At 38.1% G+C, this 26,030-nt stretch overlaps 1 protein-coding gene across 20 annotated transcripts in view; it reads right to left on the minus strand.

Annotated features, from left to right (window-relative positions):
- LOC100353262 (phospholipid-transporting ATPase ABCA3) overlaps positions 1–26,030 on the minus strand; it is a 236,330-nt gene that overhangs the window by 172,652 nt on the left and 37,648 nt on the right. For 5 of the 20 annotated variants that reach the window (XM_070064622.1, XM_070064623.1, XM_070064620.1 and 2 more), the window contains 4 exons: positions 25,754–25,880; positions 25,192–25,444; positions 20,326–20,453; positions 1,509–1,650 (listed from right to left, as the gene is read on the minus strand). In XM_070064622.1, coding sequence (XP_069920723.1) covers positions 1,509–1,650; positions 20,326–20,453; positions 25,192–25,444; positions 25,754–25,813 — 583 coding nt within the window. In that variant the 5' untranslated portion in view covers positions 25,814–25,880. Of the gene's footprint in view, positions 1–1,508; positions 1,651–4,411; positions 5,288–13,334; positions 14,814–20,325; positions 20,454–25,191; positions 25,445–25,753; positions 25,881–26,030 lie in introns of those variants that run through there. The other 15 variants (XM_070064627.1, XM_070064626.1, XM_070064625.1 and 12 more) reach the window with 10 other exon arrangements.

Consider the following 26,030-nt stretch of genomic DNA (forward strand, 5'->3'; position numbering starts at 1 on the left):
AAATAATGGATTACTATGGCTTCCCCCCCATACCGTCCCTCCCACCCACAACCCTCCCCTTTCCCACTCCCTCTCCCCTTCCATTCACATCAAGATTCATTTTCGATTATCTTAATATACAGAAGATCAGCTTAGTATACATTAAGTAAGGATTTCAACAGTTTGCTCCCACACAGAAACATAAAGTGAAAAATAATAGATGATTTTTCTTTAATGATGATGAAATCAGATCAGACCTATTGTCATGTTTAATCCCAGTGAGAGTCAAGTTGGGAATTGATAGTTTTTTTTTTTTTTTTTTTTTTTTTTTTTTTTTTACAGAGGATCAGTTTAGTATGCATTAAGTAAAGATTTCAACAGTTTGCACCCCCCATAGAAACACAAAGTGAAATATATTATTTGAGTACTCGTTATAGCATTAAATCTCAATGCACAGCACATTAAGGATAGAGATCCTACATGAGGAGTAAGTGCACAGTGACTCCTGTTGTTGACTTTACCAATTGACACTCCTGTCTATGGCATCAGTAATCTCCCTATGCTCCAGTCATGAGTTTCCAAGGCTATGGAAGCCCTCTGAGTTCTCCGACTCTTATCTTGTTTAGACAAGGTCATAGTCAAAGTGGAGGTTCTCTCCTCCCTTCAGAGAAAGGTACCTCCTTCTTTGAAGACCTGTTCTTTCCACTGAGATCTCACTCACAAAGATCTTTCGCCAGAGTGTCTTGGCTTTCCATGCCTGAAATACTCTCATGGGCTTTTCAGCCAGATCTGAATGCCTTTAGGGCTGATTCTGAGGACAGAGTGCTATTTAGGACATCTGCCATTCTATGAGTCTGCTAAGTATCTCACTTCCCATGTTGGATCACTCTCCCCTTTATTTATTCTATCGGTTAGTGTTAGCAGGTACTAGACTTGCTTATGTGCTCCCTTTGACTCTTAGTCCTTTCATTATGATCAATTGAGGTTCACCTATTTTCTTACAGTTATGTTGCTCTCAAATTTTTACTGTTATTGTGAGAATTTGCATAGCTCTTTTCTTCTATTGAATGTTTTCTAAAGATACAATTTCAGGAGAGCTGGTAAACCTGAATTCCACAGTAAGGACTTTTCATATAAAACAATATGAAAAACAAAAAGTTGTATTAAAAACTACCAAGAGAATTAAAAATTTTTTTCATCTAGTCAAAAGAATTATATATAGGCATGACAAAGCAAGGAATGTGAACAAATTTAAGTAAACATATTTGGAAAGCAGGATACTCAACTACAATTATATAAAGATAGATACATTAATGTAAGAATCAGAAGTGGATAAAACATGATATATCTATAATCTATATATAAAAGCTTACCATAAGTATAGAGTTGAGCATTCATTTTGGTAAAGTAGAAATTTAATTTAAAACTTGTCACAAATTAAGACTAAATGTTGTTTCTCAATAAATGTATGCAATACACAAGTGCATATCCTAGTATGCAACTGTGATAAATAAATCAGATTTGCTTACCAGGACTTCCTCCTTCAGGATAATTTGGGTTCCTGGGTCCTACAGAAGGACGATTAGGAAAGAGGAAGTCTGTTTTCCAGCCTGGTCTGTCTGGCCACCAAACAGTCCTCTGTACCCTAATAAAACGCAGATGATATTTTACCTAGAAGTAGCAATAGGAAACAAGCTATGTTTAAAACAAACAAACAAAAAATCTGTAAAGCAAATGTTGGAAATAAAGGAAAGTTAAATGAAAATGGGTAACCATGTGATGTGGAGGATTTCTCTGGTATCAAAGTAATTCTGAATGTCTAAAAATGACAGTAACCCTGAAGCACAACATATATTAGTATGCTACAATTATGTATCATTTGAATTCTACCTCAAAGGCAGAAAATGCACAAAACAAGGTATTATACGGCCTATATATATAAGAAAAGAACCTTGATGTTAGACAATGCCATTAGAGGGAAATAAACATTAGACAATGGCCACAATAACCTGAGGAAGGCCAGGCCAAAGTCAGGAACCAGGAGCATCATCTGGGTCCCAAAATGGGTGCAGGGGCTCAAAGACTTGGGCCTTTTTCTGCTGCTTTCTCAGGCGCATTAACAGGGAGCTGGATTGGAAGTGGCGCAGGTAGGACTCAAGCTGACACCCATATGGGATGCCGGCAATGCAGGAGGTGGATTAAACTGTTATGCCTGTCCTGGGACTTGGTTTCTAAGGCTGAAGTAGAGGTCCTCTGACACTTGGACCCAGAACTCCAATAAGGAGCTCCAGTTTCCTAGGACTGGTATCCCTGACAGGATGTGATGAGAGTGATTTTGACAAGTATTGGTTAATCTTTAATATGGGGGTAAACTGCTACTTTCAGAATGAAGTAGTTCCTAAGGAACTATAAGCAGACAAAAAGCCAGAAGGAAAGCTCAAGTCCCTTGTCCACTCCTATTAGAGAACCTCACATAGAACTGGCTGGAAAAGCAGAAATGCAGTTATAAGCAGACTTCAGTGTGGATTTAGGGTTCAGAAACAAATTCAGTGGCCAAAAAGTATGCTAACTTTGCATAAAAAAGGAAAGAAGGATATATATAGATAAGCAAATTCAATCTACCAATCAATTTATCTAATTTTTAGATGCCCTGCAAAGGAAGTTACAGATATCAGCACAATTCCACCAAAATAATCATTAAGTAATCAATATTTGATTATAATTCTTATTTAGGTGAATGCATAATAAAATAGCCAAATGATAAATGCACATTTTACGAGTTTTCATAGTTGACAATGCATACACTTAATTATAACATAAACTACCATCAAGATACACACTGCCCTCACCTCAGAAAGCACTCTCGTGTCTTCTCCCAGTCAATCTCTATCACAACTCCTCACCATAGATTTATTTCACCATGGAGTAATTCTGCCTGGTTTAGGAGCTCACACAAATGGAATCATACACTATTGTACTCTTTTGTATAAACTTTCTTTTAGAGGACATGAACCAAGATGGTGGCTGCATAGGATGTTGTAAGGACAAATTTTTAGGATGAAGAGGCTTATATCTAGGTTCGGCTCTGGTAAACAAGTAACTTGTCTGCCGGATGACCTTCTCCTGCTCCTTGGAGCCTGGCCAGTTCCCAGGGAGGAGGATAAAGGAATGTTTCTGATAAACAAGTGGGCATGCTTCGTGTCTCGGCTCTCTGGCCAAGATCCGAGACGGCACGCACTGCTTGCCTAAAATCTTGGCAATGAGCCCACTTTGTCCTTGGGGGCTTTAAGAGGGAGCCAGAGCAAGCCTCTGCTACTGCTGTTCCATCCTGGGGGAATAGGCAGTCACGCTGGACGTTGAACGTGCCCATGATGACTACTGATATGCTCAGTTCTCAGTAGGGATCCTTTTCCGGTGCTGTTGGTTCCGTGATGTTACTGATGATATTTGGTTCTCAGTATGGATCCTTTTCCGGTGCTGTGTAAAGATTGCCTAGTGGTAAATTCCCAGGTTGAGTCCCTACTCTTAGGGACTCCCTCCCCCCTTCTTTCTCTCTCTCTCTCTCTGCCCTACTTCTTAAAATTTGCTACTTAAATAAACTACTTGTTTCTTTATACTACAAGGCTTGCAGAGTATTTCTTGCAGATCGAACTAAAAGTAACTAAGTCTGTGCACAGCAGACAGCTAAGAAATAATTTGCTGTCACAGATGTTTTAGTTATATCCCTACAGAGATACAAATTTGAACAGTTACTCACGTATCAAGTTGTCCTCATAAAAGCCAGGAGGGAATGCAACAATATATTTTAAGTACTGAAAGAAAATATATGCTAACCAAGGATATTTTACTCAGCAAAGTTGTCTTTCATAAATGAAGAAGTAAAGACTTTCTAGGACAAACAAAAGCTGAGGGAATTTATTAGCACCCAGATCAGCCTTACAAAAGACACTAAAGTCCTACATTCAGAAGCAAAACAAAGGGGTCTGCACTGTGGTGCAGCAGGTTAAAGCCCTGTCCTGCAGTACTAGTTCAAGTTCCAGCTGTACCATTTTTGATCCAGCTCCCTGCTAATGCTCCTGGGAAAGCAGTGGAGATGGCCCAAGTGATTGGACCCCTGCATCCACATGGGAGACCTGGAAGAAGCTCCTGGCTCCTGGCTTCGGCTCAGCTGAGCTCTGGCTGTTGCAGCCATTTGGGGAGTGAACCAATGGGTAGAAAACCTTTCTCTCTGTCTATACCTCTCTCTGTAACTCTTTCAAATAAATAAGTCTTTCAAAAAAAAAAAAAAAAAAAAAAAGCAAAAGAAAGCAAACAACTGCCATGAAAATACATGTAAGTGTAAGCCTGACTAGAAAAAGAACAAAGGATACTAAAAATTAACATGAAATTTTGAAAAAGTGACAGGACTAAGTCATTACTTATTAATAATAACCTTGAAAGTAAATGTACGGCCGGTGCTGCGGCTCACTAGGCTAATCCTCCGCCTGCGGTGCCAGTACTCCGGGTTCTAGTCCTGGTTGGGGCGCGGGTTCTGTCTTGGTTGCTCCTCTTCCAGTACAGCTCTCTGCCGTGGCCTGGGAAGGCAGTGGAGGATGGCCCAAGTGCTTGGGCCCCTGTACCCGCATGGGAGACCAAGAGGAAGTGCCTGGGTCCTGGCTTTGGATTAGCACAGCACGCCGGCTATAGCAGCCATTTGGGGGGTGAACCAACAAAAGGAAGAGCTTTCTCTGTTTCTATCACTAACTCTGCCTGTAAAAAAAAAAAAAAAAGAAAGAAAGAAAAAGAAAGTAAATGCACTAAATCCCCCAATTAAAAGAAATAGACTGAGGGGGATCAAAGATGACAGAACAGAAAAAAAGGTATGCTGATTTTGACCAAAGGAAGATAACAAAAGGCGGAAAGGCAGAGTGTACATTCTTGTGGAAGAGTTGGAGAAAAGTTTGCAGAAATTCTGAAGAAGAGATACACCATGGAGCAGGGTGGATGCTGCAAGCATGCAACAGTGAGCAGGGACACCACCGGGGACTCTCACAGCCAGGGGCTACAGGAGACGTCATCTTTTTGGAGCAAGGTAAGAGGAGACTGTGGCGACCTGTGTCACTGGGGATAGTGCCTGATGGAGAACCTTGTGGACCACACTGACTTTGAGTCCAGCTTGGAGTGCTTGTGGGGTAGGGAGTGTCCACCTAGCTCATGAAGGGAGAGCACACTTGTTTCTCCCCATTCCCTAATAAAGGCGACTAGCAACTGGCACAGAAGAAGTACCATCTTAATAACATGAGTAGAGGCTGTGGTGGCTCATGTGTGTGTACAAGTGTGTGTACAATAGAGAATTTTACTAGAGGAATATATCTGCGGTCCCCCACTGACCTTGAGTCTGGCCTGCACAGTTGGCAGGGGGTGGGGCATCCACTTGAGACTGTGAGGTGCTTCCCCTCACCCCCCTGACTCTATTATAGGCACCGAGACTCAAACTGCCAAGGAAGAGTATTGACAGGCAGCTGGCTCTGGGAATACCTCTGCTCTCTCCATGGACAGGGCAAGCTTGTGGGGCTGAGACTGGATCCCCTGCTCCCAGTGACTATGGGAACATTGCAACCTATGACTATGGGAATTCTCTGACTGTATGATAGGGTGTGGGGTGTAGCTGGGTCTCTGCTCAATCACTGTGTCTGGCTTCAAAGCTCAGTTTATTTGAGTATCTGGGTGGTTCGCTGCAGAGGGTTCTGTGCTCCCACTGATGACACTGTGGATCCTTTGTGTGGTTCATGTCTCTGTGTAGGAGGGCTGTGTAGCCACATGGGCTAACCCTGGGCATTGACCACCTGGCAGAGAAGTGAGGCTGTGATCATGCCAGCCGACATGATCATACCCTCCACCCTGCTAAGAATAGAGATCTACCATGCCCAACTTGGGTGTCACCCAAGATTCTTGCCACACCCTAGAGCAATGACCACAGCTTTCTGGCCCCACTCAGCACATGCTTCTGGATATCCACTGAAGGAGCAGATACTCCACTAAGCCACGAGGCATGTTTCAAAGATGAAAGCCATCAGAGGGGAAAATCAGTAAGATTTTCCACAAATGCCTAAAAATAAACATAAAAATACAAGAAACATGAATAAGGAAAACAATATGAGTCTCCAAAAGAAAAATAGCAGCACTTCAATACTAGAATGCAAAGATTAAAAAAAAACAATGTGAATATGGAGAGAATGATGGAATGCATTAAAAGGAATTCAAAAGAATGATCATAAGATCACTCAAAAACAGAGAAGGAAATATATGAGTTAAAGAAATCCATACACGACATGGATGAAAAATCTTGTCACAAGATAGATATATTGAAGATAAATTAAACTTAAGTATTTGAGATGAAGAATTCAATATGTCAAATAGAAAATACAGTGGATGGGCCAATATCGTGGCTCACTTGGTTAATCCTCCTTCTGTGGCACCAGCATCCCATATGGGTGCTGGGTTCTAGTCCCGGTTGCTCCTCTTCCAGTCCAGCTCTCTGCTATGGCCCGGGAAGGCAGTGGAGGATGGCTCAAGTGCTTGGGCATCTGCACCTGTATGAGAGACCAGGAAGAAGCACCTGGCTCCTGGCTTCGGATCGGCGCAACGCCGGCCGTAATGCCCATTTGGGAAGTGAGGCAATGGAAGGAAGACCTTTCTGTCTCTCTCTCTCTCTCACTGTCTAACTCTACCTGTCAAATAAAAAAAAAATAAAAATACTGTGGAAAGTCTTAACAACAGTCTTGGAAATATCTCAGTCAGAAAATAAAATAAGTAAAATTAGAAAAACTGAAAGCAGTAGTTGAGATTTATGAGATAATATCAAATGACCAAACAAACATGTCTTAAGAGTTCCTGAAGGTATGGAAAATGACAATGGAGAAGGCCTACTCAGTTATATAATAGCAAAAAACTTCCCTAATCTGGAAAAAGGGACATCCAAATATTGGAAGCACATAGATAGTAGATACAATCAGAAAGGATCTTCACCATGATACATTATAGTCAACAACAAAACATAAAAAAAGATTCTAAAATGTGCACAAAAGAAATGCAGATTACCTTCTGAGGCACCCCAATTAGACTAACAGAAACAGAACAATAGCCACAATCAGAAAGAATGTGAAGGCTGAAAATCTCCTAGTAAAAGAAATCCAAAGTGAATAATAGGAATATTTACGGAAAAATGGCAGGATCAAGTTGTTACTTATCAATAATAACCTTGAATGTAAAAGATACAGACTAGCTGAAAGGATTAAAAAACAAGACTCATTTATTTGCTGCCTACAAGAAACACACCTCACTGCAGATACATGCAGACTGAAAGTGAAAGAATAGAAAAGGATATTCCATGCCAATCAAAATCAAAACAGAGCAGGAGTAATCATACTAATATCAGACAAAATAGAATTTAACACATAAATTGTTAAGGGACAGAAAAGGGCATTATGTAATGATTAAGGGATCAATTCAATAGGAAGTTGTAACTATAGTAAATGTTATGCACCCAAGGCCAGGGTACCTAGCTCTTTAAAGCAAATGTTAATGGATCTAAAGGGAGACAGGCTCTAATACAATAATAATGGGGGGACTTCAACACCCTACTTTCATCAAAGGACAGATCAACTAGACAGAAAATCAACAAAGAAACAATAGAGCTAATCTATACTACAGGCTAAGTAGACCTGATATCTACAGAACATTTAATCCCACAGAAACAGAACATCCATTGCTTTTATCAGTGCATGAATTTTCTCTAGGTTAGATCATATGCTAGGCCACAAAGCAAGTCAACAAATTCAAAAACACTGAAATTATACCATGTATCTTTTCTGACTACAATGGAATGAAACTGGAAATTAACAGCTTAAGAGACTAAAGATATGCAAACACATGGAGGCTGAACAACATGATTCTGAATGAACAGTGAGTCATAGAAGTCAAAACAAAAATTTAAAAAATCCCTAGAATGATCGATTATGACCACACAACATATCAAAACATTTGGAATACAGCAAAATCAGTGTTAAGGGAGATACTTACAGCAATTAGTACCTATATCAAGAAATTGGAAAGACATCAGAAAAATGACCTAACAAAGCATCTTACGGATCTTGAAAAAACAAGAACAAATCAAAACCCAAATCAGTAGGAGGAAAGAAACTGTTATAGAGAAGAAATAAAACTGAAACAAAAATACAAGAGATTAGTGAAATGAAGAGTTGGTTTTCTTGAAAAAATAAAATTAATACACTATTGACCCACCTAACCAAAAAAAGTGAGAAGACCCAAATTAATAAAAATCAGAGATGAAAAAGGAAATGTAACAACAGATAACAGAAATAAAAAGCATCATCAGGAATTAATATATGCCAACAAATTAGAAAATCTAGAAGAAATGGATAGGTTTTTGGACACATACAATCTACCAAAATTGAGCCATGGAGACTTAGGAAACCTAAATAGACAAATGAGAAAGATGGAGACTGAATCAGTAATAAAAAACTTCCAACAAAGAAAAGCCCAGGGTCAGATGGTTTCACTACTGAATTTGACCAAACTTTTAAAGAACTAATTATCAAACTATTCAAAACAATTGAAGGGAGGGAATCCTCCCAAACTCTTTCTATGAGGCCAGCATCAGTTCAAAACCAGAAAAAAATAAAACAGAGAGAACTGTAGACCAATATCCCTTGTGAACATAGATGCAAAAGCCCTCATCAAAATACTAGCAATTTGAATCCAACAACACATCAGAAAGGTCATTCACCCAGATGAGGGGGGATTTATCCCTGATATGCAGGGATGTTTCAACATATGCAAATCAAAAAATGTGATAGATCACATTAACAAACTATGGATCCATAGATCCATAGTAGTATTTCATAATGTATATATATCACATTTTCTTTTATCCAGTTATCAGCTGATGAAATCCTGTCTTTTTCAACAATATGGATGCAACAGAAACCTATTATGCTTAGGGAAATAAGCCAGTTTCAAAAAGACAAATATACTTTTCTCTGATATGTGGCATTTAATACTGAATACAAAATATGCATAGGAATGAAATGGACATCTTATGATATGGTTGTCAGTTTTAGTCCTTGTTTATACTCCTGTGAAACTGTGGTATTCCTACTTTTTACCTGTTGAATATTACGGGTAGTTGTGAATTAAGCCTGTGATTACAGAATGGATTAAAATTATGTCTTTGCAAAAATTAATGAAAAGAAAAGAAGGGAGGGAAGGCAAGGGATTGGGGGAGGGAGAAGGGAGGTATTGTTATCTTCTTAGAATTGTATCTATGTAGTATGTGAAATTTGTTCTTTTTGTATTTACACAAATTAAAAAATGCTAAAAGAAAAAAGACTGGATAGATTAAAAACACAAGACTCAAAAAATACGCTGTCTTCAGGAAGCCCATTTCACCAATAAAGACACACAGATTGAAAGTAAAAGAATGGAAAACAATATTCCAGGCAAACAAAGCAAAAGTGAGCAGGAGTGGCTATACTTATGTCAGACAAAACAGATTTTAAGATAAAAATTGTAAAAAGAGACAAAAGTAGTTACTATTAAATGACCAAGAGATCCACTCAATAACAATATATGACCTTTGCAAAATGTTTGTGCACCTAATGCTGGTGCACCCAATTTTATAAAATAGACATTCTTAGGTATAAAATGAGAGATAAGCTCCAACACAATAATAGTGGGGGAACTTCAAGCCCTACTTTCATCAGTGGATAGATGAAAGTCAAAAGAAACACAGACTTAAATACCACAACAGATGAAATGAAAGACTGTCCAACAGCTACAGAACACACATAGAACATTCTCTAGGATAGAACATATACTAGGCCATCAAACAAGTCTCAACAAGGTCAAAGAAACTGAAATCACATCATCTATTTTGTTTTTTGACCACAGTGGAGTAAAGTAAAACTCATCCTTAACAAAGAAATGAAGAAATTATACAAATACATAGAGATTGAACAAACATGGTCCTGAATGAACATGGGTCACTGAAGAATTAAAAGGGCATTTAAAAATCACTTAAAACTAATGAAAATGGAAAAATAACATTCAAAAGTTTATGGGATATAGCAAAAATACCATGATGAAGGAAATTTATAGCAATAAAATATCTATATAAAATAGAAAGATATCAAATATCCAATCTAATGGCACATCTCAAAGATCTAGAAAAGCAAAGCAAACCATGCTCTACACAAGACCACTGGTTGAACTCTGCAATCAATGCACAACCCTTCTTAAGCGTTTAAAAAATAACAGGAAATTGATCTCTGTGGAACATGGGAGTGGGAATAAGAGAGGGAGGAGATATATAGGACGGCACATACTCACTCAGACCTACCTCCAATGGTGGAACTGGAAACATGCCAGGGGATTTCAACTCAATCTTACCAAGGAGGCAGGTACCAATGCCAGCACACTTGGTAAAGTGACAAATATAAATACACAACTGATCAAAAAGATAGGGTAAGTGTCGAAGAGATTACACAAATAAGACCAGTGTAAGCAAATAATGAAAGATAGAATCAAAAGGGAGAGAATGATCCTGCGGGGGAAGCAGGACACACAGCAGACTCATAGAATGGCAAATGCCCAAAACAGCACTCCTGCCTCAGAATCAACCCTTGGGACATTCGGATCTGACTAAAAGGTCCATGAGAGTCTCGCAGGCATGGAAAGCCATGACACGGTGGCAAAAAACAATCTAAATGAAGGATCCTGGTGAACAACACCCCAGCAGAAGGATCAGGCCATCAAGGAGAGAGGCGCCTTTCTCTGAAGGGAGGAAGGAACCTCCACTGTGATATGGCCTTGACTAAACAAATTCAGAGTTGGTGAACTCAAGGGGCTTCCATAGCCTAGACAGCTCATAGCAAAAGTCTCGGGTGATTGCTGACATCATAAATAAGAGTGCCAATTGTTAAATCAACAATGGGAGTCACTGGGTTCATGCTCCCCACGCAGGATCTCTGTCCTTAATATGTTTATCTATGAAACTCAAAAACAACACTACTAGTCGAACAATACCCTATACCTGGTTCGGTTGTGTAAGTGCAACCTGTTGAAATCCCTGCTTAATATATACTAAGTTGATCTTCGGTATATGAAGGTAATTGAAAATGAAACGTGATGAAGGGCGGGATGGGAGAGGAAGTGGGTGAGGGGAGGGCCACGGGAGGGAGGGAGGTCGGGGGGAAGCCACAACAATACAAAAGATGCATTTTATATTCTACTTAAAACTATTGGTTGAACTCTGTAATTAATACACAATTACTCTTAGGTGTTTAATCAATGCTATAACTAGTACTCAAATAGTATTTTACACTTTGTGTTTCTGTGTGGGAGCAAAATGTGGAAATATTTACCTAACATACGCTAAATTGATCTTCTGTATATAAAGATAATTGAAAATTAATCGTGATGTGAAGGAGAAGGAGAGAGGGAGTGGGAGAGGGGAGCGTTGTGGATGGGAGGGAAGACACGGGGGGGGGGGGAGGAGGCTATTGTGGTCCATAAGCTGTACTTTGGAAATTTATGCTCATTAAATAAAAAAAAAAGAAAAGCAAAGCAAACCAAACTCTAAGACAGAATGAAATAATAAAGATCAAAGGAGATAAATGAATTAGACACTTAAACATACACAAAAGATCAATGAAATAAAGAACTGGCTTTTTGAGAAAATTCAAAAAAATCAATAAACTTTTAGCTATACTTAGGAAAACAGAGAAGTCTCAGATAAAATCAGAGGAGAAAATCAGATTTCATAACATATCTAAGAAATACAAAGAACTTCAGGTACAATTATGAACAACAGTATGCCACCAAATTTGAAAACCTGGAAGAAATGGATAAATACATGGGTACACTGTACTTGGAATGCATGAGATCTATTCTCTTTAAATTGACAAAAATTTAAGAAATTACCAAAATTGAAACTTGACTAATTAGCATCTCCCAAAAGACTACTATTGAATAATGAGATTTAAACAGTAATCATAAGTCTCCTAATGAATTGTATCAAATGATTTTGCTGTTGAATTCTACCAAACCTTTAAAGAAGAACTAACACCAATTCTTCTCAAATTATTCCAATAACCTTAAAGAGAAGGGAATATTTCCAAATTCATTCTCCAAGACCAGTATCACTATGATATAAAAATCTCAAGAGGAGGGCTGGCACCATGGCACAGTTAATCTTCTGCCTGCAGAGCCAGGATCCTACACGGGCACCGGTTCTAGTCCCAGTTGCTCCTCTTCCAGTCCAGCTCTCTGCTGTGGCCTGAGAAGGCAGTGGAGGATGGCCCAAGTCCTTGGGCCCCTGCACCACATGGGTGCAGGAAGAAGCACCTGGCTCCTGGCTTCAGATCGGCACAGCACCGGCCGCAGTGGCCATTTGGGGAGTGAACCAGCAGATGGAAGACTTCTCTCTGTGTCTCTATTTCTCTCTGTAACTCTTTCAAATAAATAAAATAAATCTCCAAAAAAATCTCAAAAGTAAAATTAAAACTATGGGTTAATAGCCTTGATAAATTTAAATCTTTTAAGTCCAAAGTTTCTCAACAAAATTTGAGCAAATCAAATTCAATAGATTAAAAAAGATCATTCATCATGATCAAGTGTGATTTATCCTGAGATGCAAAGATTGTTAAAATATGCAGATAAGTAAATATAATACTCCAAATCAATAGGATGAAGGGTAATACTCATATAATCATTTAAATAGATGCATGGAAAGCTTTCCATACAGTTCAACACCCATTTATGATAAAAATCTTGAAGCAATAGGTATAAAAGAAACATGCTTTGATAGGATAAAGGTTATATATAACAAACCCACAGCCAACTTCATAGTGAGAAGTTGAGAACATTTCTTCTAAGATGTAGAAATCGACGAGGATGACAACTTTTATTACTTTTATTCAACACAGTACTGGAAGTTCTAGCCATCGCTAATAGACATGAGAATGAAATGAAAGCCATACCAACAGGAGAGGAAAAATTTAGATTATCTCTATTTGAGGGTGACATGATTCTCTAAATAGCAAAACCTATACTCCACCAAGAGGCTATCAGAACCTACACATTTAGTAAAGTCAAATGACATATAAGTACAACACACACTTTCATACAGCAATAACCAACACATTGAGAAAGAAATTTTGAAGGTAATTCTGCTCATAAAAGCTATAATAAATAAACTTCAGAATAAATTTAACCAAAGAAGTGAAAAACTTCTACAATGAAAATTACAAAACACTATGAAAGAAATTGAACAAGACACAAAAACATGGAATTACCTCTCATGTTTGTCGCTCCCCGTCTTCGTGGAGGAACGACACAGGACCCTGCGCTGTTCTTTCGTCTGCTCGGCCCTCCCCGGGTTTGCTGCTGGTTCTTCCCGGGTTGGCTACTATCCCTTCCACCTCCGTGGAAGGGCGGTTCCCCCTGGCCACATTCCCCACTTCCGCAGGGGAGCGGCACACCGCCGGCCGGCTCTCTCGGGGGCTGCACAGGTGTTCCCCTTAGATGTTCCCCTTAGATGTTCCTGGTGCATGCCGTCTCTCTCCTCTTTTATAGTCCTCCTCCGCCAATCCCAACTCGGCTGCCCACACGCCGAGTACGCTGCTCTCCTCCAATCAGGAGCAAGTCCTACAGTTTATTGGCTAAACTGGAGGCAGCTGTGTAGAAGCTGTTTTCTTCTCTCCCAGCGCCATATTGTGGGAGAGCAGATGCATAGAATAAGTCTTAATTCCAGTAACAGTATAGTCCGAGTTGCTCCCCACAATGTTCTCAGTTTTGAAGATATAATATTGTTAAAATGTCCACATTACCCAAAGTCATTTATAGATACAGTACAATTTCAATAAAAAAGTCAATGACATTATTCTCAGAATTAGACAAAAAAATTCTAAAACTTCATTTGCAAATAAAGAAGATCTCAAAGAGCCAAAGCAACTTTTAACAATAAGAAAAAAGCTGGAGGCATCATAATTCCAGATTTTAAAACATACCACAAGGCTATTGTACCAAAACAGCATGGCACTGGTAGAAAAGAAGAAACACACACCAGACCAATGGAGCAGTATACAGATACCAGACATTGATCAAAAACATCTACAACCAACCAGTCTTTGACAATGGTGCTAAAAACATGCATTGAAAAACTGGATATCCATATGCAGAAGATTTAGACTTGGGATTCTACTTCTCACCCTATACAAAAAACAATTCAAAATGAATCAGATTCAGATGTAAGACCTGAAACAACTAGATGAGAATGTAAACACTTCAAGACATCAGCATAGACAATAGTTTTTTTAGATAAAACATCCAAAGCACAGGCAACAAATATAGAAATAGACACATGAAATTATATCAAACGAAGGAAATTCTGCACAGTAAAAAAAAAAAAATCAACAGAGTGAAGAGACAGCCATAAGAGTAGGAGAACATATTTGAAAGTATGCACTGAAAGAAATAATAGAGTATTTAAGAAACTAAAAATTGAATAAACAAAAATAATTTAAGAAAGGAGCAAAGGTTCTATAGACATTTTTCTGAAAATGAAATACAAATGGCCAGAAAATACATGTAAAAATACATGAAAAACATGCCCACCAGAGAAATGCAAATCAAATCATCTCACTTCAATTAGAACAGTTAGCACACAAAAGAAAAAAATAACAATTTCTGGTGAGGATGTGGAGAAAAGAGAATAGTAATAAACTGTCAGAACTCAAAATAGTACAGTCATTATGGAAAATAAGATGGAGCTTCCTTTATTTTATTTTTTTTTTTAATTATAGAAGATGATTTATTCATAAGCATTAGGATGTGAAATAAATTCAATTTATGAAGATTGGTTTCTTGCTCCACACTGTTATTTTTTTTTTTTTTTTTTTATCTTTTATTTAATGAATATAAATTTCCAAAGTACGTCTCGGAGCTTCCTTTAAAAAACTAAAAAACAGATCTACTAAATGATCCAACTATTCACTTCTGGATATATACATGAAAGACATGCAATCAGTATACAACAATGATACCTGCACTCCCATGATCCCTGCAGGGCTATTCACAATAATCAAGAAATAGAATCAATGTAGACCTGCATCAATGAGTGAATGGACAAAGAAAATATGGTGTATGTATTCAACAGAATATTATTCAGCTATAAAAATAATGAAATCATGACATGTTAAATGAAATAAGCCAGACACAAAAGACAAATATGTTTTCTCCCATATGCGGAAGTTAAAAAATAATCAATATGAATGCATAATAGTGATTATTAGAGGTTAGGAAGGGTGGATGGAAGAGAGATACAGGAAGGTTGAGTAATGGGTACCAAAACATTGTCAGAAGTAGTTAGTTCTAGTGTGCCATGGTACACCGAAATGAAATTAATTCATAGTAATGTATTATATGTACTCTATAAATAACTTCAAAAGAGGAGATAGTAGGTTCCAAACACAAAGAAAATATTAGGAAATAGAAAAGCTAGTTGTCTGGTCTATGATTGGTTTACATGGTATATGTAGCCCATAAAAATGTACAAGTATTTACATGTCAACACAAAATAAAAGTTTTTAAAAAACATCATTACTCGGGGCCGGCGCCACGGTGCACTAGGTTAATCCTCTGCCTGCGGCGCCAGCATCCCATACGAGCACCCAGCTCCTGGTTTCAGATCAGCACAGCTCTGGCCATAGCGGCCATTTGGGGAGTGAACCAGCGGAGCGAAGACCTTTCTCTCTGTCTTTCTCTCTCACTGTCTGTAACTCTACCTGCCAAATAAATAAATAAAATCTTTAAAAAAACAAAACAAAAAAAAAACCACTATGAATCAACACTCAACATGATGTTTTGAGATTCCCTTATTTAACTGCTTTTATAGTCTTTAATTCACATTACAGAGTAATCTTTAGTATGTTATGCTTAATATGATTACACTAAGGAATCATAAACAAATCAGGTATAAACAGATCCTGGGTAAGCATTGACCAGTTTCCTTGAATGGCAACATTTCATAAAACTAAAGCATAATATCACAAACAGGGATAATAATATTGATAAAAACACAATTGAGAGTTTAATTTAATTGAGAGTTCCTTAGTTTTATTTATATTCTATGTATGTGTGTGTTAAGCTTCAATTTTATCACATGTATATTTTTGTGTATCTACAATAGTCAAGATACTAGACAGTTCCACTTTTTTCTGATACTATCCTTTGACAACCAAAAATATATTCATTTATAAAAATTTTTGTCATTTAAAAATGCTATATTAAGTGGAACCATACACTTATTACATTAATACAAAGTAATTAATACAAAGTAATAATACTTACTACATTAATACAAAGTATTGATCTTTGGGTATTGTCACTTTTTACTTAGCATAATTCCCTAGATATTCACTTAAATAGCTTTATGTACTGATTTTTCACTTCATTTTATTGATGAATAGTTTTCCAAGGTATAGAGATACTGCAATTGAAGGGCATATGCACTGTTTCCAGCTGTTAAGTATTATAAACAAGAACAAGAAATAAGTCTATAGCAGGAGTACAGGCACATGACATGTCTCAGGCAAAGGAGTTGAATGGGAGTTAATAGAAAAAAAATCATGTGACCAAAGGTCTAAAGCAAAAATAATAGGGTATGTGCAAAGAACCTCCAGACTTCTAACAGTTACATATTTCTTATTCTTTTTTTTTTTTTTTAAGATTTATGTATTTGTTTGAAAGGCAGAGTTACAGAGAGAAATGGAGAGATCTTCCATCTTCTGGTTCACTTCCCAAATGGCTGCAATGACCAGGGCTGGGCCACGCTGAATTCAGGATCCAGGAACTCCATCTGGATCGCCCACATGGGCAGCAGAGGGCCAAGTACTTGGGCCATCTTTCACTATACTCCCAGGAGCAGCAGCAGGGAGCTGGGCTAGAAGTGGGGCAGCTGAGATTCCAACCAATGTCCACATTTGATGCCAGCATCCCAGAAAGTAGCTTAACTCACTGAACCACAAAGCTAGCTTCATCTAGAAGTATTATAGGAGCATAAACAATAGTGCGTAGGCGCTGGCATTGAGGTGTGAGGGTAAAGCTGCCAGCATCCCATATGGGCACTGATTCGAGTCTCAGCTGTTCCACTTTAACTCCTTGCTAATGGACTGGGAAAAACAGCAAAAGATGGCCCAAGTGTTTGGGCCCCTGTCACCTACGTGGGAGACCAGGATGAAGCTCCTGGCTCCTTGCAGCCATCTGGGGAGTTGAACCAGAAGATCGATATCTCTCTCTCTTGCTGTGTGTGTGTGTGTGCACGTGTGTATGTCTTTCCCTCCCTTTCTATAACTCTTTCAAACATAAATATTAAAAATAATAATGAAGGGTTACAAAAATGAGACTGGAGAGATATGCAGGTACCTTGTGCAAAGCAGTCTGGACATGAAAAGTCACTAGAGCCTTTTAATTAGGGTGATGACATGATCATATCTGAGGATTAGATGGACCATTGTGGTGCTCATGTAGAAAAACAAAAGATCCTAACAAGAAAGTCAGCTCATACAGGAAAAAAACTGGTAGATATTTGGTCTATGTTATATATCAAATCATCAATAGGGATCATAAGGTTTGTTAAGAAACATCAAAACATACCAAACACTTTGGAAAATAACCTTGGGAGTTTTGGTGTCAGGAATCTAGTTCAAATATTTAGAAAGTAAAGGGGCTGGCACTGTGGCATAGTGGGTAAATCTGTCACCTGCAGTGCTGGCATTCCATATGGGTTGCCAGTTCAAATCCTGGCTGCTCTGCTTCCAATCCAGCTCTCTGCTGTGGCCTGGGAAAGCAGTGGAAGATGGCCCAAGTCCTTGGGCCCCTTCACCTATGTGGGAGACCTGGAAGAAGCTCCTGGCTCCTGGATTCAGACTGGCTCAGCTCTACCCATTGTGGACAATTCGGGAGTGAACCAGTGGATGGAAGACCTCTCTCTCTCTCTCTCTCTCTGCACCTCACCTTCTCTCTCTGTGTAACTCTGACTTTCAAATAAATAAATAAACCTTAAAAAACAAAGAAGTACAGCCTAATAGTAGCACAAATGAAATCTGAAACCTTGCTGCACATGCTTGAACCAATGTACATTGTTGAATTCCTACACACACACACACACACACACACACACACAATGTACATTGAAAAGTTCATCGAAAATGGAATTAAAATGTAGGCTTATTTTGTGCCAAAAGACTCCAAACTCAGGCATTAAGGGGTATTCAAAAACTTCATAAAAAATGTGTGTTATTTAAAAACTATGCATCGATTTTGAAAAATTTGACACCAAAATACATTTTAATTCAATTTTTCCATGACCTCTTTGAAGTACCCTGGTATATATACCTAAATCCATTATCAGCATACAGAATTTGATAATTTTGAGTTAGTTAATGGAAGTAAGTTAGAACAGAGGAATGGAGTCATGGAAGAACAGAACAAAGAATATGCAATATCTTACCAGTGGTTGTACTTAATTTTGCCTTTTTATTTTATTTTATTTTATTTTTTTTGACAGGCAGAGTGGACAGTGAGAGAGAGAGACAGAGAGAAAGGTCTTCCTTTGCCGCTGGTTCACCCTCCAATGGCCGCCGCGGCCGGCGCGCTGCGGCCGGCACACCACGCTGATCTGGTGGCAGGAGCCAGGAGCCAGGTGCTTTTTCCTGGTCTCCCATGGGGTGCAGGGCCCAAGCACCTGGGCCATCCTCCACTGCACTCCCTGGCCACAGCAGAGAGCTGGCCTGGAAGAGGGGCAACCGGGACAGAATCCGGCGCCCCAACTGGGACTAGAACCCGGTGTGCCGGCGCCGCTAGGCGGAGGATTAGCCTAGTGAGCCGCGGCGCCAGCCTAATTTTGCCTTTTATTGACAAGCGTATGTATCTTTTTTTTTTTTTTTACTTACTTTACTTTTTTATTTTTTTCAATTTTTTATTTAATAAATATAAATTTCCAAAGTACAACTTTTGAATTATAGCAGCTTTTCCCCCCATAATCTCCCTCCCACCCACAACCGTCCCATCTTCCACTCCCTCTCCCATCCCACCGTCCCATGCTTCATCACAATTCATTTTCAATTATCTTTACATACAGAAGATCAACTTAGTATATACTAAGTAAAGATTTCAACAGACTGCAACCACAAAGACACACAAAATATAGAATACTGTTCGGGTAGTAGTTTTCTGTTAATTCGCATAGTACAACACATTAAGGACACAGGTCCTACATGGAGAGTAAGCGCACAGTGACTCCTGTTGATTTTTTTTTTTTTTTTTACAGGCAGAGTGGACAGTGAGAGAGACAGAGAGAAAGGTCTTCCTTTGCCGTTTGGTTCACCCTCTAATGGCCGCTGCGGCTGGTGCGTTGCGGCCGGCGCACCGCGTTGATCCGATGGCAGCAGTCAGGTGCTTCTCCTGGTCTCCCATGGGGTGCAGGGCTCAAGCACTTGGGCCATCCTCCACTGCACTCCCGGGCCACAGCAGAGAGCTGGCCTGGAAGAGGGGCAACTGGGACAGAATCCGGCGCCCCGACCGGGACTAGAACCCGGTGTGCCAGCACCGCAAGGCAGAGGATTAGCCTAGTGAGCCGTGGCACCGGCCAAGCGTATGTATCTTAAACATAAGGTTTGGTTCTAAGTCTAGATATAACAGACTGATTATTTATTTCTATCATTATGAGGAAAGGATTCTAGAAAGTTTGCCAAAGAGATACCTGGTTCAAAGCACTGTCCTATGTTTCCTTCTGATATGCTCTAATCAGATTTGTTATCTATCCTAATATTGATCTAATGTGGTTGAGTCTTAGTTTTATTTAGAAATTTATGAAAGGAATTAAGTTCCATCTTTCATTCAAAGAAGGAGAATTTGTTCCTGATTCATTGTCTGTTACTGAGGAGTCATCTGCTTTAAATAAGTTTAGTTGTTGTGTCATCCTTTGTAGAAACAGAACCACTGCTTTAAGTAACCAAGGTTTCCCATAAATGTAAATCCTTACATGTGGAAGGTAGAGTTCTTCCCTTATTAATATAATGTAATGGTTATGAGTCAGGCATTAAAGTTATTCAATCTGGATTCACATTCTTGTTCTATTACATATTACTAGTATAATCTTGGGAAACTTAGTTTCTTAATTTATAAAATAGGATTAAAAATTCCAATTCATTAATTAAAATCCTAGAAACTAGAAGTGTAATTAGGAGAAAACTATTTGAAAAACTCTAAACAAGATGTTCTTACCTGAAGTGGCAGAGAGTCATTGCTATTTTTGAAATCATGGTCAAAAACAATGGCAGCCAGCACATTATAAGATGAATAATCATATAGAATATATTTCTCGAATTCAGTTTCTGAAGAAAAGCCCCGAACTATAGAGAAAAAAGTCTACTTATATAAAAATATTTAATACTCTCTCCTATTTTGAGGGCTTGGATACTACTTTACATGAACAAAATCCTATTCAATTATGAATTTTAAAGTTTTTCAAATATTGCCATCATGACTAGCTAAGGGATATCTGAGGTATAAAACAATGTATGGCATCTAATAAAATTTTACGGTAATAAATATAAAATAAAAAGGTAAGTCAGTATATATATCTGGGACATGCAAATCAAAATCACAATGAGAAAATATTTTACACACAATGAGACAGATATAACAAAAAAGAAAGATAACAAACAAATTGGAACCTCCAAATAATGCTGCTAGGAGTAAAATATGCAGCAACTATCATAATCATCTAGCATTGCCTCAAAACGTGAAATACACAGTTACTATATGATCTAGTCATTCCATCCCTAGGTATAAATCCAAGAGAAATGCATATACATGTTTACACAAAATTTAAAAAGTTTTTACTGTAGTATGTATAATAGCCAATATGGAAACAACCTCAAATATGCATCACCTAATGATGGATATATCAACTGAATGTAGTATATCTACACAATGGGGTTTTATTAGGCACTAAAATGAATGAAATACCAATACATATCAACGTTGAAAATATTACATGAAATAACCAAGAAATAAAGGCTACATACTGTATGATTCAATTCATACAATAGGCCTACTATCATAAGCAAAATAAAGAGGCAAAAAGGATATAAGTATTTTCATTAAGTTGATGGAGATGGGAGATTAGGGTATCATAAAGAGTATGGTTTTTTTTTTTTTTTGGAGTGATAAAAGTGTGGTAAAATTGACTGAGGTGACATTTGCACAACTCTGAATACACTACAAGTCATAAGGTATGTAATTATATCTCAATAAATCTATTTCAAATGAAAATAAAGATAAACAATTAAAGATAACAAGGAGGAATATACTGTATTTTATTTTATTTTTTTAATAGGCAGAGATAGACAGCGAGAGAGAGAGAGAGACAGATAGAAAGGTCTTCCTTCCGTTGGTTCACCCCACAAATGGCCGCTACAGCCAGCGCACTGCGCTGATCCAAAGCCAGGAGCCAGGCGCTTCCTCCTGGTCTCCCATGAGGGTGCAGGGGCCAAGCACCTGGGCCCTCCTCCACTGCCTTCCCGGGCCACAGCAGAGAGCTAGACTGGAAGAGGAGCAACAGAGATAGAACCAGCGCCCCTACTGGGACTAGTACCCGGAGTGCCGGCACCCAGAGTGCCGGTGCAGCAGGCAGAGGATTAGCCTAGTGAGCTGCGGTGGCGGCTGGAATATACTTTAAACTGTGCTTTTGCAGCCAGCACTGTGGTGTACCGGGTGAAGACACCACCTCCAGTCCTGGGATCCCATATGGGTGCCAATTTCAGTCCTGGCTGCTCCGCTTCTGATCCTGCTCTCTGCTATGGCCTGGGAAAGGAGTGGTAGATGACCCAGGTCCTTGGGCCTCTGCATGTGGGAAACCCAGAGGTACTCCTGGCTCCTGGCTCCTGGCTTCAGATCCAGGCAGCTCCGGCCATTGAAATCATCTGGGGAGTGAATGAGTAGATGGAAGACCTCTCTGTCTGCCTGTGTGTCTCTCTCTGTAACTCTGCCTTTCAAATAAATAAATACATCTTAAAAAAACTGTACTTGTAAAAAAAGCAAAATTCATTTGATGACTTAATAGCAGTATGGAGAAAATAGAGGATGGAATCAGAGAATCAGAAAATGTATCAGTAGAAATTAACCAATCTAAACAGGAAAGACAAAAAAAAATTGGAAAAAAGTTGAATTGAGCCTCAAAAACATGTGGAGCAATACAAAATGCCTAATGGTAGAGTTAGAAACATGCCAGAGGATTTCAATTCAAACCCATCAAGGTGGCATGCACCAATGCCATCTCACTATTCAAAGTGATCAGTTTCAGTTCAGAATTGATTATGATAGGATCAAGTGTCAAAGGGATCACATTAACAAGACTAGTGTCTGAAAATACTAACTGATAGAATAAAAAAAAGGGAGAGAACGAGCCAACATGGGAAGTGGGAAACACAGCAGACTCATAGAATGGCAGATGTCCTAAACAGCACTCTGGCCTCAGAATCAGCCCTTAAGGCATTCGGATCTGGCTAAAAAGCCCATGAGAGTATCTCAGGAATGGAAAGCCAAGACACTGTGGCAAAAAAACAAAAAAAAAAAACAAAAAAAAAAAAAACAAAAAAACAAGACCTAAATGAAAGATCTCTGTGAGTGAGATCCCGGTGGAAAGAAGGGGCCATCAAAGAAGGAGGTACCTTTCTCTGAAGGGAGGAGAGAACTTCCACTTTGACTATGGCCCTGTCTAAATAAGATCAGAGATGGTGAACTCAAGAGGCTTCCATAGCCTTGGCAACACATGACAAGAGCCTAGGGTGATTACTGACATCATAAATAAGAGTGTCAATTTGTTAAATCAACAGCAGGAGTCACTGTGCACTTACTCCCCATGTAGGATCTCTGTACTTAATGTGTTGTACTATGTGAATTAATGGTATAGCTAGTACTCAAACAGTACTTTACACTTTGTTTTTCTGTGTTGGTGCAAACTGTTAAAATCTTTACTTAGTATATACTAAATTGATCATCTGTATATAAAGATAATTGAATATGAATCTTGATGAAGAATGGGATGGGAGAGGTAGTGGGAGATGGGATGGTTGCAGGTAGGAGGGTGGTTATGGGGGGAAGTAGCCGCTATAATCCAAAAGTTGTACTTTGGAAATTTATATTTATTAAATAAAAGTTAAAAAACTGCCTAGAATACCTGTTATCATAGGCCCATAAGTAGAGAGAAAAGAAAGCTGTATTGAAAGACAATTTCAAGAAATAACCTGAAGTTCCCCAAACTTGGTGAAAGATGGAAACTTGCAGATTCAAAAGGTTCAGTGAATTCCAAACAGAATAAATAAAAAAGAAATCTACACTTAGATACACCATAAACTCCTGGAGACAGAAAAATACCTTGAAGGAAGCCAAAGAGAAATGACACATTCGCCGAAGGAAAACAAGGATTCTAACAACTTTATATTTATTTTCAGAAACCAAGATGGACAGAAGAAAATGACAATTTTTAAATGTTGAAAGAAAAGATTATCAACTCAGAATTCTATAACCATTAAAAATATCTTTAAGAATGAATTTTTTCATTTTAATAGAAAACTTTTATTTAATAAATACAAATTTCAAAAGTACAACTTTTGGATTTATAGCAGTTCTTTCCCCTCATAACCACCCTCCCACCTGCAATCCATCCCATCTCCTACTCCCTCTCCCATCCCATTATTTGTCAAGATTCATTTTTAATTATCTTTATATATAGAAGACCAACTCTATACTAAATAAAGACTTCAACAGTTTGCACCCACACAGACACACAAAGGATAAAGTACTGTTTGGAGACTAGTTTTACCATTAATTATCATAGTATAACACATAAAGGACAAAGGTCCTACATGGGAAGCAAGTGCACAGTGACTCCTGTCATGAGCTCCTGTCATGAGCTGCCAAGGTTATGGAAGCCTCTTGAGTTTTCACCAACTCTGATCTTATTTAGACAGGGCCATAGTCGAAGTGGAAGTTCTCTCCTCCCTTCAGGGAAAGGTACCTCCTTTTTTGACGGCCCCTTCTTTCCACCGGGATCTCACTCACAGAGATCTTTCATTTAGGCCTTTTTTTTTTTTTTTTTTTTTTTGCCACAGTGTCTTGGCTTTCCATTCCTGAGATACTCTCATGGGCTTTTTAGCCAGATCCGAATGCCTTTATGGCTGAAAGAATGAAATTGAAAACCATATTCACTGCCACTAGACCTGCTATGAGAAAGGAAGTTCTTAAGGAAAATGAAAAAAAAAAAATCCCCAAAGAAAGAAGGAAAATGATACAGAAAAAAAATCGCTAAACTTCGGGAAGGGTTAATAGCTATTGTGTTTTTCTTCTCCCTGCCTCTTTAAAATATACTTGAACAACAGCTATAGTAAATATTTTACTATTTTTAAGTTCTTTAAAATATATTTGTGAATTATTAAGCTTTCTGGTGAAGTTTTCAATTTTGTAGATATGAAATTTACAGCATAAAGAGAAAAATGAAAATCTGCATATTAAGATAAGGGTTTAACATTATAATAAATTGGTAAAACACTAGATATGAAATAATTTAACCTCAACAACAACCAACCACTAATAATGTTACATACAAGTCCAAGTTATCTGGTTTCTCCTGTAGATCATGATTTTGGTGTCATGTCTAAGGATTCTTCTAATCCAAAGTCATAAAGATTTTATCCTATATTCTTTCCTAAATTTTTTATCTTTGTGCATTTAGATCTGTGAGACATTTTGAGTTATTTTTTGCCTAAGGTGCAAGCTTTCATTGCTTTAGTTGTTGGTGTCCAGTTGTCCCAGCACCACTTGTGGAACAAGTTATCCTTTCAATGAATTATATTGTACTGCTGTATAAATTTATTTTGGCATATTATGGTAGGCTTATTTCTGGCTTAGCTATTCTGTTTCATTAACCTGTGTCTATCCCTCCACCAATATACTGCTATCTGAACTACTACAATTATATGTGAGTCTTAAAATGGAGGAGGGGGATTTCTCCAGCTTTATTATTTGTCAATATTCTTCTGATCCTCTAAAAGCAATAATTTCTTACAGAAATCTTTAATCACTAACCTCTTATACTGATGTTTAGATTCTTCTTCACATTTTCAGTGATTTCTTTTACCACACTAATATTAGAAGGTATGTAAATCAATTCCCATTCATTTGCATTTTGGATGAAAGTAGGCAAAGTATTGATGGGTTGAGATGTGTAATTGTAGGGTCCATTAATCTTTGTTTCAGTAATTGCACGGAATAACAGAAGCATTATTGCAAATACCAATGCTGAGAAGACTTCCAATATCAAATTAATGACATGCCTTCTCTAGAAGAGGAACAAAAAGGTGATGATAATTAAGTGAACACACTCAATGCAAATGGATAGTTCTATTACACTAAACTTATGGTTGTTTCTTTCTGGAAGAGTCAGTGCTTCCTGGACTATGTCACTATCATCCCTTACTTCCCCTATACATTATTGATTCACCCAGTTTTACAGACTTGGAAGAGCTATCTACAGTTCTGGAATTATTTTTCAAAAGTACATATATGCATGTTCTATCGCATACACACATATACAGACTGAAATGGAACAAATGGGCACCTATGTCCACTCATAGATGCCTTCACCTACCTTTAGGGTAAAATTTTTCCAGAGGAGCACTGCAAATTGATTGAGTGTCAATAATTCCATTCTTCCATAGAGTTTATGCTGAAGTCTTGAAATGGAGAATAAACATTTTTTTAAAATGTAAAGTTACCTAATCATGCAAACAAAAACCGAATAATAGGGTTATTTCTCTCTCCTACTTTTCTCAACTTAATCAACCTCAAAAATTGATAATAAAAAGCTTATGTAATTAAAATCAAGAAAATTGTATAGTTAATTTTTTCTTTTACTTAATATACAA

Source organism: Oryctolagus cuniculus, chromosome 19 (genome assembly GCF_964237555.1).
Source record: "Oryctolagus cuniculus chromosome 19, mOryCun1.1, whole genome shotgun sequence".
NCBI lineage: Eukaryota > Metazoa > Chordata > Mammalia > Lagomorpha > Leporidae > Oryctolagus > Oryctolagus cuniculus.